Source organism: Saccopteryx leptura, chromosome 8 (assembly GCF_036850995.1).
Source record: "Saccopteryx leptura isolate mSacLep1 chromosome 8, mSacLep1_pri_phased_curated, whole genome shotgun sequence".
NCBI classification, from domain to species: Eukaryota; Metazoa; Chordata; class Mammalia; order Chiroptera; family Emballonuridae; genus Saccopteryx; species Saccopteryx leptura.
The window spans coordinates 1,221,544-1,235,970 of NC_089510.1; the positions used below are offsets into that span (position 1 = coordinate 1,221,544).

At 62.2% G+C, this 14,427-nt stretch overlaps 1 protein-coding gene across 4 annotated transcripts in view; it reads left to right on the forward strand.

Annotated features, from left to right (window-relative positions):
* Nucleotides 1–14,427, forward strand: part of LOC136379790 (fibulin-2-like) — a 104,310-nt gene that overhangs the window by 65,675 nt on the left and 24,208 nt on the right. For all 4 annotated transcript variants that reach the window (XM_066347352.1, XM_066347353.1, XM_066347350.1 and 1 more), the window contains exons 3-4: nt 11,327–11,438; nt 12,694–12,823. In XM_066347352.1, coding sequence (XP_066203449.1) covers nt 11,327–11,438; nt 12,694–12,823 — 242 coding nt within the window. The remainder of the gene's footprint in view (nt 1–11,326; nt 11,439–12,693; nt 12,824–14,427) is intronic.

Sequence of the window (14,427 nt, forward strand, 5' to 3'; positions counted from 1 at the left end):
GTTCTTTATATTTTTTAATTGATTTTAGAGAGAGAGAAACACTGACTTGTTCCACTTATTTATACATTCATTGGTTGATTTTTGTGTGTGCGCTGGCCTGGGATTGAACCCACAACCTTGGCTTATTGGGACAATGCTCTAACCCAGTGGTCCCCAACCCCTGGGCCATGGACCGGTACCGGTTCATGGACCATTTGGTACCAGTTCGTAGAGAAAAAATAAATAACTTATATTATTTCCGTTTTATTTATATTTAAGTCTGAATGATGTTTTATTTTTTTAAAATGACCAGATTTCCTCTGTTACATCTGTCTAAGACTCACTCTTGACACTTGTCTCGGTCATGTGATACATTTATCTGTCCCACCCTAAAGACCGGTCTGTGAAAATATTTTCTGACATTAATCTGGTCCGTGGCCCAAGAAGGTTGGGGACCACTGCTCTAACCCACTGAGCTACCCAGCCAGGGCCTGCATATGTATTTCATTTTAATTTTTAGTTTGTAAAACCCAATCAGACATTTTCACAAATGAGCACCCCTAGGTAACCACCACTCGGGTCACGAAGCCTCACGAGTCAGCCCCAGGTTACCTCTCAGTGCCTGCCCCGTACAGCCCACTGTCCTGACTTCTCGTGGTCCGGCTGTCGGGCTTGTATGAAGGGAGCCACGCAGACGGTCCTCGCTGGGTCCGGCTCGCCCCCGCGGACGGCCCACCCCGGGTCCGGCTCGCCCCCGCGGACGGTCCCCCCCGGGCCCGGCTCGTCCCCGAGGACCGTCCCCCCCGGGCCCGGCTCGCCCCCGCGGACGGTCCTCCCGGGGTCCGGCTTGTCCCGCTCACATGGCCTCTCTCAGATCCGGCTTGTCCCTGCAGACGGTCCTTCCCGGGTCCGGCTCGTCCCCGCAGACGGCCCTCCCCGGGTCCGGCTTGTCCCTGCAGACGGCCCTCCCCGGGTCCGGCTCGTCCCGCTCACACGGCCTCTCTCGGGTCCGGCTTGTCCCTGCAGACAGTCCTCCCCGGGTCCGGCTCGTCCCCGCAGACGGTCCTCCCCGGGTCCGGCTCGTCCCGCAGACGGTCCCCCCCGGGTCCGGCTCGTCCCCGCAGACGGTCCCCCCCGGGTCCGGCTCGTCCCTGCAGACAGTCCCCCCGGGTCCGGCTCGTCCCGCTCACACGGCCTCTCTCGGGTCCGGCCTGTCCCTGCAGACAGTCCTCCCTGGGTCCGGCTCGTCCCCGCAGACGGCCTCTCTCAGATCTGGCTTGTCCCCGCAGACGGTCCTCCCCGGGTCCGGCTCGTCCCCGCAGACGGTCCCCCCCGGGTCCGGCTCGTCCCTGCAGACAGTCCCCCCGGGTCCGGCTCGTCCCGCTCACACGGCCTCTCTCGGGTCCGGCTTGTCCCTGCAGACAGTCCTCCCCGGGTCCGGCTCGTCCCCGCAGACGGCCTCTCTCAGATCCGGCTCGTCCCCGCAGACGGTCCTCCCCGGGTCCGGCTCGTCCCGCAGACGGTCCCCCCCGGGTCCGGCTCGTCCCCGCAGACGGTCCTCCCCGGGTCCGGCTCGTCCCCGCAGACGGTCCCCCCGGGTCCAGCTTGTCCCACTCACATGGCCTCTCTCGGGGTCCCTGGTTGCAGGCCTCACAGCTGGCCCTTTCTGTTGCCGAGTAGTGTGCTCCGTTGTGTGGATGGGCCCAGTTTCGCCGCTTGCTCCCCTGTTGAAGGGCCTGGGGGCTGATTCCAGCCCGGGGTCCTCAGGAAGAGCGTCACCATGCACCCCACAGGTGATCAGACATACGTATTTCTTCTGGGGGGACATTGGCTGGTGAGCGAGCACTCGGTGTTAGAAGACACAGAAGACACGTTTACGGTCCTGGTGGATGCTGTCCACCTGCCCCCCTCGATGGCGAACCACTGTTATTACACCTGCTGGTACGGGAGCGCCCATTCCCTCGCTCTCCTTATTCGACAGATACTTATGAGGTTGCCTGCGCTACCGTTCCCAGTGCCCGGGATACAGCAGGGACCAACATGAAGGCTCTTCCCATCCCTCCTGAGCTTCCGCTGTGTGTGTATATGTGTGTGTATGTGTGTGTATGTGTACATGTATGTATGTGTATGTATGCGTGTATATATGCATGTATGTGTACGTGTGTACATGTACATGTGTATGTGTGTGCATATATGGGTGTGTGTACATGTATGTCTGTATGTGTACATGTGTGTGTATGTGTGTATGCCTATGTGTATGTGTGTATATGTATCTGTATGTATGTGTGTATATGTGTGTATCTCTGTGTATGTGTGTGTATGAATGTGTGTATGTGTGTGTATATGTGTACGTGTGTGAATACATGTGTATGTGTATATATATGTGTGCACGTGTATCTGTGTGTATGTGTATGTGTGTATCTGTATCTGTATGTATGTATGTGTGTATCTGTGTAGGTGTATGTGTGTGTATGTGTGTATGTATGTGTGTACGTGTGTGAATACATGTGTATGTGTGTATATATGTGCATGTGTATCTGTGTATATGTGCATGTGTATGTGTATATATATGTATGTGTATGTATGTGTATATATGTGCATGTGTGTTTATATGTGCATGTGTATATGTGCATGTGTATGTGTATATATATGTATGTGTATGTATGTGTATGTGTTGGGCGCACAGTCGGTCGCGTGAATACGGGAGCTCCTTGGTCAGATGCTGGGAGGCACTGAGGAGGGAACGAGCAGGGTGCTGTGAAACGCCCCCAGCGTGGCCGCGGGGACATGGACCCTGGTGTCTCGCCATGGCTGCAGTGTGCACACGGTGCTGTCCTCCAACCCCCTTGATCTAGGGCTGGCCCCCCTCCCAGTAAACACGGCTGCTCTCGCCAAACCACGGCCAGCGCTTCCTGCCGGGGACACGCCCCGGGCATGGTGTGAACATGCTCTTTATCGCCACCGTGATGCGCGGCAGCCCGCCACAGAGCCTCTGCAGCAGCACACACGGGAAACAGTCGGCATCCGTCCCGAGTCCACGGGCCAGGCGTGGCTGACCTCAGGGGGCTGACGCCTCTGGGTGTCCTTGGTCGGTGGGCGGCCCGCAGGGGGCTGCTGGTCTGGGACCGCTCCTCCCTGCTCCCCCAGCTCCCTCATCCTCCTGTGGGTCTCCCCAGCTTGCTCCCCCGCCCCCCCTGGAAAAGGCCCCAGGTGAAACGTTAGACACACACAGGGACTCACGAGTCCGGGCTTGACTCTAACTGAACCGTTGCTTTGTCCACATCCAATGGCCCCACTGCGGGGGGTCAGCCCAGGTTCCGGGGCTCCTGCTAATGGGAGGGGCTCCCCACGGCTGTGAGGGAGGGGAGGGAGGAGGACCGGGGCTGTGGGTGCAGTGTGTACCCCAGATGCTGGACCGGGTGCTCAGGTACCTCGTGTCCTTTAGCGAGGACCTTGGTACTTCGTGTCCTTCAGCGAGGACCTTATGGGTCCTTTCCTGCCGGGGGGTGGGGGAACGTGTGCCTGGCCCATGGCCCAGCAGCAAGTGGTGGCCCCGCTCTGCCCACGCTCGCCTGTGCTCTGCTCCGATACCTCCAGGATTCCTGCTTAGCTGGCCAGCACGAGGCTCCCCAGGTTTGAGGCTGGCTCTGACCCTCGCTTGTTGTGCGACCCTGGGCAGATCATGTTCCTGCGGGGGCCCCAGCTTTCTCGCTGCCCAGTGGCCTCACTGAGGGTCTTTCCTGGAGCTGGGCCCCAGGTGCTGGGCGTCGTTGGGCTCCACTGAGAGCTGGCATCCTGGGCGCTGCGATTTCAGCCGGCCACTTCTGAGCCCCGGGCTGCCTCCTGTCCAACGCCAGGCCCAAGGCAGAGGATGCGGCTCTCCAGGGGTTAGCCAGGCCTCTGTGTCCTCCTGCCCCTGGGCCCCCCAAAATCCTGGATGCCTCAGTGTCCTGCAGCTCAGAACCCTGTGCTGTGGGCTTCCCTGGGGACAGCGGCTGCTGTGTGGGCCTCACCTGCCTGCTGGCACCTCCCTCAGGCTGGGCCTGGGTTGTGTGGCCCTGGGGCCCTTTGTCCTGCAGTGTCTGAGACTTTGAGGGGCAGGCATCCCATCTGACCGAGGTCAGCACGTGGCGGGCTGGGATGGCCAGGACCTCCTCGTCTACCCCAGAGCTCCACGCCGGGGAAGCAGGCTAGGGGCTGAGTCACGCTAGCGAGTGAGCCAGGGCGGTCCTGGTCCTCCGCACGGCGTCCGCGGGAATGAGCCCCGCCTCTTGGCTGTGTGACCTCAGACAGCCGACGCACCTTCTCGGGGCCTCAGTTTCCACGTCTGTGAAACGGGAGAGGAAGGTCTCACCCCCCCCACCTCCCGCCCCCCGCCCCAGGACTGCTGAGCAGAGCAGGAGAGAGAACGAGACAGAGTCGGCTCAGAGTGGCCGCTGGGCACGGTGGGCTCCCTTGCTGCCCCGCCTGGGGCTGGCCGCGCTCCAGGAGGACGGATGTGTTTTTAGTTAAGTGAGCAGATGTGTGTCCCGTCCAGCGAAGGAGCGGGCCTCGTGGGCTCGTGGGGCTGGGTGGGGCGTGCTCACCGCCGCTTCCTGTGACCCCCACCACCGGGGCTGCAGCTGCCCCGGCCGTGCGGCCAGCGCGGCGTCGCCCCTGCCCCGGCCGTGCGGTCAGCGCGGCGTCGCTCCTGCCCCGGCCGTGTGGTCAGCGCGGCGTCGCCCCTGCCCCGGCTGTGTGGTCAGCGCGGCGTCGCCCCTGCCCCGGCCGTGTGGTCAGCGCGGCGTCGCCCCTGCCCCGGCCGTGTAGTCAGCACAGCGTCGCTCCTGCCCCGGCCGTGTGGTCAGCGCGGCGTCGCTCCTGCCCCGGCCATGCGGTCAGCGCGGTGTCGCCCCTGCCCCAGCCGTGTGGTCAGCACAGCGTCGCTCCTGCCCCGGCCGTGTGGTCAGCGCGGCGTCGCCCCTGCCCCGGCCGTGTGGTCAGCACGGCGTCGCCCCTGCCCCGGCCGTGTGGTCAGCACGGCGTCGCTCCCCGTCCGCCCCTCCCTGCCCGGGGCCTTTGTTTCAGCCACTGCGTCAGCGGACACCCGGGTCCGAGATCGTCCCGGCAGCGGCCCACGTCCCCGACTCCGGGGAGGGGTGCTCCCCCGGGTCCTCCCTCCCAGCGGCACCCTGCGGGAGGGGGGCTGTCGTTATGCCCATTTCAGAGGTGGGGTCACGGGCACAGGGCGGTGACGTGAGCTGCCCCAGGTCAGCGAGGGCAGCAAGGCCGGCTCCGGCAAAGGGAGCTCCCGGAGTTCGGGAGCTGTGGGGACAGGCTGATGGCCACCCCCTCTCCTGCCCCACCCCTCGGCGTGGGCCACGTCTGGTGGGGTGTCAGGGATCCAGTGGGAGCCAGAGAGGTGAAACCCCCCTGCCCCAGCACTCGCCCCGGGTGGACTTAACGCTGGGACGAGCACAGGGAGGGGGCAGCCCAGCCCGCCTGGTGCTCAGGTGAGAGAGCTGGGGGCCGGGAGCCCTGGCCCGGGGGGGCCACGGGGGGCAGGCTGCACCTTGAGTGCAGGGCCAGCGGCCCCCCAGCTCCTGTTCATGCCCTGGGGCAGGTAGGCCCAGGCTAGGCCCCGAAAGCAGCCCCCCAGTTTGCAAATGTCGGCAACCAGTTCACACACACGAGGACCCGCACAGCGTGCTGTGGGCCTGGCGTTCTGCTCGAGTCAGACTCAGAGTGCCGGCCGCCTCCACCCCACCCCACCCTAGATGACACAGTGAGGCCACAGAGGCCAGAACAGGGGGGTGAGTGGATGTCCAAGGACTGACAGTGAGCTCGGAGGATGGGGTCCCCGATATCCTGGCTCCCAATGCTCTCCTCCCAGACCTTCCTGCCCAGTGACGTCGACGCGCAGGACAGGGCAGTGCTTGCACAGAGCAGGGAGCGCGCGGGGCAGGGGGCGCACGGGGCAGGGGGCGCGCGGGGCAGTGCTTGCACGGGGCAGGGGGCGCGCGGTGCAGTGCATGCACGGGGCAGGGGGCGCGCGGGGCAGTGCATGCACATGGCAGGGGCCGCGCGGGGCAGTGCATGCACGGGGCAGGGGGCGCGCGGGGCAGTGCATGCACGGGGCAGGGGGCGCGCGGGGCAGTGCATGCACGGGGCAGGGGGCACGCGGGGCAGTGCTTGCACGGGGCAGGGGGAGCGCGGGGCAGTGCATGCACGGGGCAGGGGGTGCGCGGGGCAGTGCATGCACGGGGCAGGGGGTGCGCGGGGCAGGGGCGTGCGGGGCAGGGGGCGCACGGGGCAGGGGGCGCACAGGGGCGACTGAAGAAAGTGCCCCTGGGTGGTTCCGTGCAGAAGTGAGGGAGGGTCCGCGGCCCAGCAGGCCTGAAGGGGAACCCGGCCAGAGCTGTGGCCCCGGAGGGAGTGTGGCCTTAGCGGAGGTGGCCGTGCCTCCACGGGGCCCCACGCTGCAGCCCATCCAGGTCTGGCCCGGTCAGCAAAGAGCAGGGTGGCAGGGGGCTATGGGACGGCAGGAGACAGGCCACAAGGCAGTGGAGGACAGCTCTGCAGGTGTCTCTGGCTAGGGACCAGGGTCTCTCTAAGACGCCAGCTCCTGGGCTGGGGCGTGCTGTGAGCTTCCTGAGATGGGCGACCCCAGGATGACCTCCAGACCACACTTTGGGGGGTCAAAGCCAGCGTTGGGGGTTTTGTGTCTGGAGCAACAGGGCAGAGCGCTGGGCTGGAGGTGGAGACCCAACCAGAGAGCGCTGGGCGTCCTCGGGGGGTGAGCAGCAGGGGGGTGGTGAGTGCACCCCGGGACAGTCTCCGTCCCTTACCTGTCGCCACGGGACCCCCTTGGAAGCCCGGTCCAGGAACAGAGAGGTCAGGGGTTGTGTCTGAGGTGGCTCAGCCAGGGGGGGCTGAGCGGGGTCCTGGGCAGGGCAGGTTCTCTGACCTCCTGGCTCTGGGCTCGACCTGTGCCCAGCTACGGCCCTCAGGGTGGGAGGTGTGAGCCCTCCTCTCCGGGGCCCCTTGCTGCTGTTCACTGTGAATGTTCTGAGTCACCAGCCACTTTGTCGGCTGCAGGGGCACAAGACAAAGCATGGAGCTCTTTGTGTGTGGGGGGGTGGCGGGGAGAAGACCCAGTCAGGGCCTGAGTGGGGTCAGTGCCACGTAGGCGGATGAGGAGAAGAGGGAAAGCCCGCTGTGCAGTCCCTGGGAATCGGTCCTCAAAGGGCCCCAGGTTGGCCCAGTGGCTTCCCACCTGAGAACGCCGGGCGCCCAAGGGCACAGACTTGTGGCCCCCCAGGCCCCTCTGCTAACCTCCCAGGGTGCTCGCTGCCTCCTCTCTGGGCAGGACTGGTGTCCACTCCACCAGGGCAGCGTGGCCACCTGGGGCTTTGCAGGAAACTTGCTTCCTGTTTGCTTCTAAGAGAAAAACATGCGTCTAGTTTTTTAGGTGATGTTTTAATGTTTGTGTTATTTTCTATTTTTTTGGCCAGTCACTATGAAGGTAAAAGTCAAACGATGTTTACATTTCTCTCATAGTATGTCCTGGCCTGAGGAGACCAGAATTTGCTGGCTGGGTAACTGTCTTCCCGTATCAGACGTAGGTGTATGGCTGACGGTGAATGAAACCCGGAGAGAACGAGGAAGCAGGAGACGGTCATTTATGGGACGCACCTATAAAACGAGACACTGCTCTGAGGACTGAGTTCCGTCGGGCCCAGGCGTGAGCATGAGCGTGAGGGTGGGTGTGGGCGTGGGTGTGTGGGCGTGAGCGTGGGCGTGAGCGTGGGTGTGGGCGTGGGTGTGGGCGTGGGCATGGGCGTGAGCGTGGGCGTGAGTGTGAGCCTGGGCGTGAGTGTGAGTGTGAGCCTGGGCGTGAGCGTGGGCGTGAGCGTGGGTGTGGGCATGGGCGTGAGCGTGGGCGTGAGTGAGCGTGGGCGTGAGTGAGTGTGGGCGTGAGTGTGAACGTGGCCGTGAGCGTGAGTGTGAGCATGAGTGAGCGTGAGTGTGGGCGTGAGCATGAGCATGGGGGTGGGTGTGAGCGTGAGCATGAGCGTGAGTGTGGGCGTGAGTGTGAGCGTGGGTGTGAGCGTGAGCACGGTTTGGAGGGTGGCAGCAGTGTCGCCAGCTCCCAACGAAACCGATGAGTCACGGTCTTTCTGGGGAGGGACAGGACACGGCTGTGTCTCCGTGCCGGTCTGGCTGGCCGCAGGGTCTGGTTTGTTTGAACGAGTTACTGGAAGGCTGTGCTGGGAGGGGCTGGGAGGGGTCCTGCAGGCGTGGGAGGGAGAGGGGTGTCTGCCCTTGAACCTGAGGCCTCAGCAGGTGCTGCACCTCTGCCCGTAGTCAGCTGTGAGCCCGACTCGGGGGTGGGGGACGGCTCGGGGGCGGGGGACGGCTCTCCTTGTAGACCAAGGCCCCCCGGCCACCGAGGGACCGCTGTGGACACCCACACTTGGCAACATGCTCTGGCTTAGAAACATGCCTGCAGTGTCCTGATTACAGGCCCGTCTTCCAGGCACGGCCTCATTCTTAGCCTGTGAGCCGTCCGCTCTCGCGTCCAAGTGGTGAGATCTTTGCTCTGTCTTTGTTCTGGGAAAGCTTCTTCCCCGCCCCCCGGGACTGGGCTGATCCCAGCCAGCGTTTCAGGGTTTGCCGGTGACCCCGGTGAGGTCCCACACATCTGGGCACATCCTCTGAGCACCGTGCCTGTTCTGCACCTCCCTTCCCGGAGCGAGACGTATCGGGCGTTTTCGCCCTGTTCCCGGTCAGCGGGCAGCCCAGCGTCGTGCAGGCTCCCTTTCTGTACTGTGCCGGGTCAGCTTCTCGTCCCCTGTCCCTGGTGACAGCCGCCCTCGCATCACCTGCCCTCCAAGAGGCCACAGCCACCTCCCAGAGCTCCCCGAGGACCCGTCTGAAGCCAAACATGGACCAACCCCAGACCCCCCTATGTGGTCACAGCCCCATGACACACCCACCAGCCATGACACACCCACATCCTGGGGTCCAGTCGGAACCGCCCCCACCAGGCAGTTGGGACAGACCCTGCGTGAGGCCGTTCTAGGCGAGGGGCAGAGGCGGGTTTAAGGTCAGTTGAGGCCCTGAGTGCAGAAGAAAATATTGGACCCTTTAAACTTGTCATTAGGAATAAAAAACGTCAAGTTGGGGTTTTGCGGGGCCCTTCAGAAGTCAGGGTCCAGGGTGTACATGCCTGGTGCGCCCGCCATTAAATCCGCCTCTGGGCGAGGGGTCTCGGGGAAGGTGTCTCAGTCCCTTAACCCTTTGAGCAGGGAGTCCTGTTTTCATGCTTGCCGACCCCCAGGAGTGAGGTGTTTTGTTGTTTTTTTCTTCAGAACATGAGATTAGTTCCAGTTCCAGTTTTATTAACTTAAAATCATGTTTGTTGGATAACCAAGTTATGGAAATAAGAACAACATACATTTGCCTTTTTCTTACTGTTGTCTTACACATTTTAAAATAAAAATTTTTGTGTGATCGTCCTCTGGAGGGTCAGGAGGCACGAGGAGGTCCGTGAACGTTCGTACAACTCTGAGGATTAACTGTCCAGTCTCCTTCCTCCTCTCGTTTGAGGTGTGTGTGTGTGTGTGTGTGTGTGTGTGTGTGTGTGTGGTGCCCATGCATGTGTGATGGAAACAGCTCAGTCTTGACACAGGCTTGCAACTCTAGAAAGTGAAGACCTTTTCCTGTGTTTCCACGTACCGTGATTCTACACTTAACAGAATGACCGGTTCCCTGGTTCCGTTGAATCCTCAGACCACGCTTGTATTTCTCTGCTTGTCCCCGACGTGTGTTACTGTCGATAGCTCGCTTTATCAAGGAACGTTGTCTCGTCGGTGTTTGGTTGTTACAGCTCCTGCGTTTCCTTCTGTCTTGTTTGCGTTGAAGAATAATACCATGTGGGTTTAGTACGATTTAATGGAGGATTGTTTAGTTTGGATTAATAGGACAGTACTCGCTATACGCTGTTTTATTTTGATTCTTTTATTTCTTGTGAAGTGTAATTGATGGACAGCAAAGCAGACAAGCCTTTGTAGAACTGCCCAGTGGAGTTTCCCACACGTGTAACCCAGGCAGCTCCGTCCTGGTCAAGATATAAAACATTTCAAGTGCTTCCAGAATGTTTCCAGGACCCTTTCTCAGCCAGTTCTGTCCTACCTACCCCCTGGCAACCACAAGGCTGACTTTTATCACACCAGTTATTCCCTTTTTTTTTTTCTTTTTTAAGAGAGACAGACAGGAAAGGAGAGAGATAAGCATCAACTCATAGTTGTGTCACTTTAGTTCATTGATTGTTTTCTGTTATGTGCCTTGACGGGCGGGGGGCGGGGGCTCCAGCCAAGCCAGTGGCCCTTTGCTCAAGCTGGTGACCTTGGGGTTTTGAACCTGGGTCCTCAGTGTCCCAGGCCAATGCTCTGTCCACTGCACCCCCGCCTGGTCAGGCGGGGAGGTGTTTCTTTCTTTTTGTGAGTTTTCAGGTGATTTTGTTTTCTCAGCAGCAGCTCTGTGTCAGTTGTACACATTCCAGAAATGTCTCTTAACCCGTCAACAGTCAGTTGTATTGGTCCACGGAGGTCTTTGTTATGCAGAGAATTTGGATTTTGAGGTGGTTGGATTCGCCCATTTCTCAGTGGACTGTTGTTTGTGCCTTCGAGTTTTAAGATGTCCACACTGAGGTCACCAGTTTGAAGCCCTGGGCTTGCCTGGTCAAGGCACATATGGGAGTTGATGCTTCCTGCTCCTCCCCCTTCTCTCTCTCTCCCTTTTTCCATCCCTCTCTCTCTCTCTCTCTCTTCTCTATGAAATTGAATAAATCAAGTCTTTTAAAGAAAAAAGTTCTCCCTGCCCTCCCTCTCCCCCATCCTCCGTCCAGAAACCCTCTCCGTGGACTTTCTCGGGAAACTCCCCTGAGCTCTCACCCCCCCTCCCCCCCAGCTGCTGCCTACGCTTTCTCCCGTCTCGTCCTGGCCTGTGGTGGAGTCGGAGGTCCGGCTCCTTGGAAACTGAGTCCGAGTTGGGTCGCTGTCCATGTGGTGGTTCAGGGAGGTGGTGGGAAGGGGCTGGCCCGGGCCAGGGCTGTCTCCTCTGTCCTCCCTGATGCCCGTGCCTGGCTGTGCCCCTCCCACCCCCACCCCCGGCGGGGGGGGGGGCAGCCCGACTTCCACGTGCCCCCCCCCCCCGGAGCTGCAGGCAGCATAGCGTGCAGAGCGGGTGCCCCGCTCGGCAACGGGGTGTGGACGCGCCCCTGCAGCGCCCCTGCACTTGGGGACCCTGGACGCCTCGGCAGGGCTCCTCCAGGGAGCTGACAGTGTCCGTGCCGCCCCCGCAGCGTCCACCAAGGACCTCATCGAGACCTGCTGTGCGGCCGGGCAGCAGTGGGCCATCGACAATGACGAGTGCCTGGAGATCCCCGAGAGCGGCGCCGAGGGCGACGTCTGCAGGTAGGGGTGCGCGTGCGCGTGCGGCTGTGCGCGTGCCCGTGCGGCTGCCCGCTTGCCCTCCTCGGGCCCCCGCCAGCCTGGGAGCCCGGACCGGATGGTGCTGGGCGAGCACACGCTCACCTCCTGCAGGGGCACGGGGTGGCCCGGCTGGGGGCCGACGGTGCTGGGCGAGCACACGCTCACCTCCTGCAGGGGCACGGGGTGGCAGGCTGGGGGCCGTCTGCCGAGCTGGTCCCGGAGCACTGAAGCCGGTACATTCACAGCTGGCTTGGCACTCGTCCGAGGGTGCATGGCGTGGACGGGCGTAGAAGGACCGTGCCACCTGGGGGCCGGCGGGCTGCTTTCAGTGCTGGGCGGGCTCTGCCCACGCGGGTATCGGCTCAGCTCTGAGCTGGGGGCCCAGTCCTCTCTGCCCGCATGTTGCTGCCCTGCTGATGCCCGCATGATGGCAGCATCCTGCTGCTGCCAGTGGTGCCCGTCTCTTCTGACTAGTGTCTCAGCAGAGGGTCTCCTGGGCCAGGCCCGCACCGTCTTCCCCAGCCTGCCTGTTTTCCCGGACCGGACCGGGAAGGCTGGGCTCTGAGAGGCCATGTGGCTCGCTGTCAGGGGCGTGGCCGGGAGGAGACCCGCTTCCTCCCCCCAGCGCACCAGGCCTCCTGCAGAGCCTGAAGTTCTGACCCATCCTTCCCCTTTCCCTCTGCTGTCCCGCCAGCGTGAGGCCGCTTAGGAGTTAGCGCACGCACCCTTCCCAGGCCTGGGCATTGGCTCTGAGTAGCCCCAGGGCATGCTTGCATCCCTCTTGTGACGGGACGCTCACTTCTTCACGGACAGCTGCTCTGTCACTGGCCAGCCCTCTCCCCTCGCCGGGACATGCTTTTCCGCAAGGGTTCTGGCCCTGCTTCCTCGTGACCCCTGGCTCTGCCCGCGTGTGCTGGCGCACCAGCGCCTCTGCCCCTGGGCAGCTCCAGGGGCACAGGGAGGCTCCTCCCCTCCAGGCTGGCCCAGGGTTGGGTCTTGCTCTCTCTCTGGGCCCTGAGGGGGGTTGGGAGTGCCCTTTCCCCTCTTTCATGGGTCAGGGACACAGCACTGAGACCAGTGGGGCCCAGACCTACGTCTTCTTGGTGAAGAAGGAACAAGCCCGCATGACTTGGGGTGCAGGGCCGCTCGTGTGGGTCTCCCCGCTCGGCGCCCCTGCTCCCGTCTCTGCGAGATGGGCAGAGAGTCCCCAGGGGGACTGAGGGCCCCTCTGCTGCAGGACGGCCCAGAAGCACTGCTGTGTGTCCTACCTGAAGGAGAAGAGCTGCGTGGCCGGCGTCCTGGGGGCCAGGGACGGCGAGGGCTGCGGGCCCGAGGACAGCGACACTTGCGACGTCTCCCTGTACAAGGCAAGCCCGACCTGTCCCTCTGTGGCCGGGGCCTGAGGGTCCCTGGGGGCCTCCCGGGGGGCCTCCACAATGGGGTGACCCTCACAACTGGGTGGGGGGGTCTCTTCATCAGTTACCATGTCAACCTGTTAATTCACGGAATAGGCACTGAGCTCCAGTGCGTGCTGGGCCCCGTTTTAGGCCGAGGAGATGCAATAACCCCTGCCCACACGGGTCTTATTTCTAGTCGGGGACAGGTGGAGATCGAAGGGAGTGTGTCAGTGTGTGGAGTGTCAAAGGTGAGGGTCCTGGGACAGGGAGGGACCAGAGTCCTGGCTCACAGTGGCTGGAGACAGCCTCACCTGGAGCAGGAAGAGGGAGCCGTGTGGACGTCTGTGGGACGTATTCTCTAGGCAGCAGGAACAGCAAGTGCAAAGGTCCTGAGGCAGATGTACACTTGGACTGTGTGAGGGGCAGCCAGGGGCCTGTGTGGCTGGAGTGCAGTGAGTGAGGCCAGAGAGGGGAGGGGCAGATGCCGTCCGACATGAGACGGCATTTACTCTGCATGGGATGTGGACGTGGAGAGCTTTGAAGAACATCCTCCAGGCCCCTTCTGGCAGCTGTGGGGATCATCCACTCAGAGGCTCTTCTCTATGGGCAGTGGGATCAGGATGAGGACAGAGAGCAGAGGGAACAGTGTGAGCAAAGGCCCAGGGGCAGGAGCGTGGGGAAACGGGGTTCGTAGGCCCGCGGCACAGCGTGGGGGTGGGCCGCTGGAGTCCTCTGGCTTGTCCGCTCGCCTGGTGGACAGTGACCACTGCCTGGTGATGTGCCGGGCCTCCAGCCAAGGGCCCGGGAGGGATGGACAGAAGATGAAGAGCTGTGTGGGGTCTGCACTAGCTCAGGAGGCAGGGCCAGGACTAGCGTCGGTGTGGTTAGAAGGAACGGGAAGCTCTCGAGACACAGCGGTGCTGTCGTAGGCTGCAGGCTGGGGCCAGGACTCAGCGTCTGTGTGGTTAGAAGGAACGGGAAGCTCTCGAGACACAGCGGTGCTGTCGTAGGCTGCAGGCTGGGGCCAGGACTCAGCGTCTGTGTGGTTAGAAGGAACGGGAAGCTCTCGAGACACAGCGGTGCTGTCGTAGGCTGCAGGCTGGGGCCAGGACTCGGCGTCGGTGTGGTTAGAAGGAACGGGAAGCTCTCGAGACACAGCGGTGCTGTCGTAGGCTGCAGGTTGGGGCCAGGACTCGGCGTCGGTGTGGTTAGAAGGGACGGGAAACTCTTGAGACACAGTGGTGCTGTCGTAGGCTGCAGGCTGGGGCCAGGACTCGGCGTCGGTGTGGTTAGAAGGAACGGGAAGCTCTCGAGACACAGCGGTGCTGTCGTAGGCTGCAGGCTGGGGCCAGGACTCGGCGTCGGTGTGGTTAGAAGGAACGGGAAGCTCTCGAGACACAGCGGTGCTGCCGTAGGCTGCAGGCTGGGGCCAGGACTCGGCGTTGGTGTGGTTAAAAGGTACGGGAAGCTCTCGAGACACAGTGGTGCTGTTGTAGGCTGCAGGCTGGGGCCAGGACTCGGCGTCGGTGTGGTTAGAAGGAACGGGAAGCTCTCGAGACACAGCGGTGCTGTCG